This window comes from Pholis gunnellus (assembly GCF_910591455.1).
Source record: "Pholis gunnellus genome assembly, chromosome: 3".
Taxonomy (NCBI): Eukaryota; Metazoa; Chordata; class Actinopteri; order Perciformes; family Pholidae; genus Pholis; species Pholis gunnellus.
In genome coordinates, this window is record NC_136529.1 from 2618492 (window position 1) to 2622126 (window position 3635).

At 46.4% G+C, this 3635-nt stretch overlaps 1 protein-coding gene across 1 annotated transcript; it reads left to right on the plus strand.

Annotated features, from left to right (window-relative positions):
• Nucleotides 1-380: 380 nt before the first annotated feature.
• On the plus strand, nucleotides 381-2171 carry ppp1r3db (protein phosphatase 1, regulatory subunit 3Db). The gene is made up of 2 exons (XM_079157042.1): nucleotides 381-570; nucleotides 743-2171. The coding sequence occupies exon 2, from the start codon at nucleotides 763-765 to the stop codon at nucleotides 1642-1644; it is 882 nt and encodes a 293-aa protein (XP_079013168.1). The 5' UTR covers nucleotides 381-570; nucleotides 743-762; the 3' UTR covers nucleotides 1645-2171.
• The last annotated feature ends 1464 nt before the right edge of the window (nucleotides 2172-3635 follow it).

Sequence of the window (3635 nt, forward strand, 5' to 3'; positions counted from 1 at the left end):
AAGTGGATATTATGAAACACATTTAACACACATAAGTCAAAATTACAAGATACGTTGATACGTCAAAAACAGTGATTAGTTTACAGTGTGTGATCCTTTTCATATTACACATAGTCTTCAGTCCGAGGGAACACTTGGTTGTTTGTTCAGTTTGTTAGTTTTTTGTTTTTTTTTGGGCGCTCTCTAAATTAAAAATAGTGAGTAGACTGACTGAGGGTTTGGGGTGTCTTTCGAGGACAGAGACAAGCCCACTACCTGCTATTAATATTCACTCTACACCTCCCATCCCCAGCTAAGGTATCATGTTATATGTCAAGGGCTGAGCTCAAAGGGTACAGTTTGGTCTTCGTGTTCTCGTTGTCATCAGTCACTGACGGTTTTTGTTTATTCAGTTTACTCATTAGAACATCTACTGTCCCTGGCTTGCAATAGCTTCATTATTGTTTTTTGCTCAGCATTAGTTTTTGCTCCCGTTGAGGATTAATGCCATTTGCTGGCAGACGCGAGCTCTCGTCTGTCATCTGGTGGCAGTTGGGTTCGAAGCAACTTTGCTAGCAGGCTGTAAACCTGGTAAAGTTAGGTCCTTCTTCAAGCATGTAGCAACATTTGCATTGTTTAAGTTTTAGAAATGTGACTGACATGCTTGTCTAGTAATTGCTGTTTTGTCTGAGAAAACTGGTGACTGTTAACAGGACATTTTTGTTAAATGAAATGATGAGTCATACATCGTTTATTTCTCCAGGTGTGTTTAAAGTGACCAACATGGCCGCTTCTGGTGAAAAGAGCGGGACCCCGCCTCAGTTCATCGGTGGCTCCAGTAACGCGAGCGCCACTAGAACCACTACCATTCGTCTCCGGGACATTTATGACCCCAAGCCTGACCCTCCCAAATCCCCGGTCCGGATCCGCCCTCCGGGTCCAAGGACCCCCTCAGTAAAGGAGCTCAACCTAAAGCACGGCTCGCCCAGCGACCCTCCGACCAAGACGATCATGAGGAGACGAGCTCAGTCTCTTCCCTCGTCTGCGGAGAGAACAAAAGAACTCAGGAGCCTGCAGGTACGCTTCGTGGACTCTCTGGGCCTCGAGTTAGAGGACGTCAAGGTTTTCAAAGTTCAGGAGAACCCCCTGATACCCCAGCATGTTATGTTCAGGCTACTGATGAGCTCTGAGCTGGCTTTCGGCAAGTCATTGGAGCTGTCCCTGCCTTACTTCAAACCTTGTTTCCCTGAGAGTATCGGGGCTCAGCCGGACTTCCTGAAGCGTATCTGCGCTCAGAGTGTGTGTCTGGAGCAGGTCCTGTGTTCAGAGCAGGGGATAACGGGCACCATCCAAGTACTCAACTCAGCTTACGAGAAAGAAGTCACGGTGCACTACTCTTTCACCAACTGGAGAACGCACACGGAAACCGCAGCGTCCTGGGTGTCCAGCGGGCCCCACGGGGAGACGGACGTCTTCAGATTCCGTCTGCCCGTTCCTCCCTTCCTTCTGCAGCCAGGAGCCATTTTGGAATTTGCCATCTGCTACCGCGTGAAAGGATGCCATCATTGGGACAACAACAGCGGACATAATTACAAACTGTCGTGCCACAGCTACAAGGTGACTGTGCCGAGGGAGTGCGAGGACAGCATGCTGCACTTTACCTGAGTGTCCACGCGGGGGAGCTGCTGCTCCGGCACACAGACAAGCAAAGTGCTTTACAGTGGCTATGAGCTGCTATGGTTCCCCGTGCTTACTCAATACGTTTACTCAAGTACTGAACTTTGTACAATTTCTAAGGTACCTATTTACGTTATAGTGTATTTTTACTCCACTGCATTTCAGTGGCAGATTTGACACCTCTACTTTATTATCTGACAGCTCAAGAAATATGGTCAGTTTATAAAAAAGTGTATTAAGTCTTTTTTTCTTAAAAAAACAACAGTGTATAAAGTAGTTCAAATTACATATTAATGCAGCAGTAATGATAACTAGAAAATTTCGCAAGAAATTTTGACAGTGTGGCTTCTACTGCCCGAAGACAATATACACACACGCCGATGTTACCGGTAGTGTCGTTCAGGTTCAATTGAGATAGAGCTACTCTCTTTTCTGCATTTTAGATTCATACTCTTGGATTGACAGTCCACAAATGGCTCCCGTCATTTCTGTACTGGACATATACATCTTTGTTTGAGAAGCCTTTGAAAATGATTTCTGTATTTGAGATAAATACATTTGTTTGAGAAGCCTTTGGAAATGATGGGAGCTAACGCTCCCAACCTCATTCTGAGCTTCATGTTAAGATACAGTTAATCTATGGGGCTTTTATTTTTGAAAGGGTGGGACTGGGTGGGTGAGAGAGGGGGAGAGGAGACATATTCATAATGTTTGACACAAACACAAAGGTTATTAAATGGCAGGCTTCATCACAAGTGCACTGCAGGATCGATACTGCAGTGCAGAGTGAAACCAGTTAGGATTCACTCTGTGGGGCTTTTATTTTGAAATGGGAGGGGGGGGGGGGGGGGGGGGGGGGGGGGACAGGAAGATAGAGAGAGACAGAGTGAGTGAGTGAGACAGGCAGGCAGACAGACAGACAGAGAGAGAGACAGAGAGAGAGCCTGCGTGCGTGCGTGTGTGTGTAACTGGTTGCCATGGTGAGGACACACCTGGTGTTAGGCAGACTGATTAAGAAACATTACAGTAAACAGTGATTTTGAACAAAACTCCTGCCTCCTTTTAACAAAAAGCAGGAACCTGAGTGCCAAAATATAGATACCGTGAGAAAGATAAGACTCTGCCGAACGCGCTGATGTGTTTTTTATGTTTGTGGTGTTAGAAATGTGAGCTCCAGAGCAATATACAAAACTGGTACCGTCTGCTTTGTTTGAGAAATGAGTGGTCAGATTTAACATTGAGCTCTATGGAGCAGAAAGCTGGTTTTCCTCTCAATTAATGATTTTCTGCCAAATGTGTAAATCTGTTAAGCATTGTTGGAATGCTTAACAGCATTCCAACAATTAAGCCCACAGGATTACAGTCAGTGTGCTTTGGCACAGGCAGTTTTACATTATTGAATCACTAGCCGGAGTCCTATAATAAAATGCATTGTGGTCTGAGTCATGGACTCAGCAGGTCCTGTGCACCTGCTGGGCTTCTGTTCGGATTGAATCCCGGCCACCTTTGAGAATCTGCTCTCTTTGCACTTCAGCGCGTCTGGTGATCCAATTTAATAATTGACAGGGTGAGTTACACGAACACCATTGTCGTATCGCAACACATAATTAGAAATATTCCAAAATGCCCCAGTCTCTGCTGACGTGACGAATGGAGAGGGCTTAATGACCCGTTGGCAGCCTGAGCAGCCTGTTGGGTGTAACTGTGTCACTCTGCTGTGACCGACAGGACTCGACCCCATTATTCTGGAGCTTGTTTTGTTTTGCGGAAGGAGGACTACAGGGAGCCCTGTTAGCTCCCCTGTTTCACTGTGACCCCGCCCCCTTTAGATCCCCGACAGCACTGACCTTTCGCCAAAAGGTTTCCACTGATACCAGAGGCCGGATTCCACACAGGGAACTTTCTGGCAGGTGGTAACGTTTGCCGAACTGTACAGCTGCAGTGACTGAAGCAGACCGAAGAATGTCGTACGATGAGCC

Bases quoted from the DNA above. Each gene is read 5' to 3' on its own strand.
- ppp1r3db (XM_079157042.1), top strand. From the start codon at position 763: ATGGCCGCTTCTGGTGAAAAGAGCGGGACCCCGCCTCAGTTCATCGGT.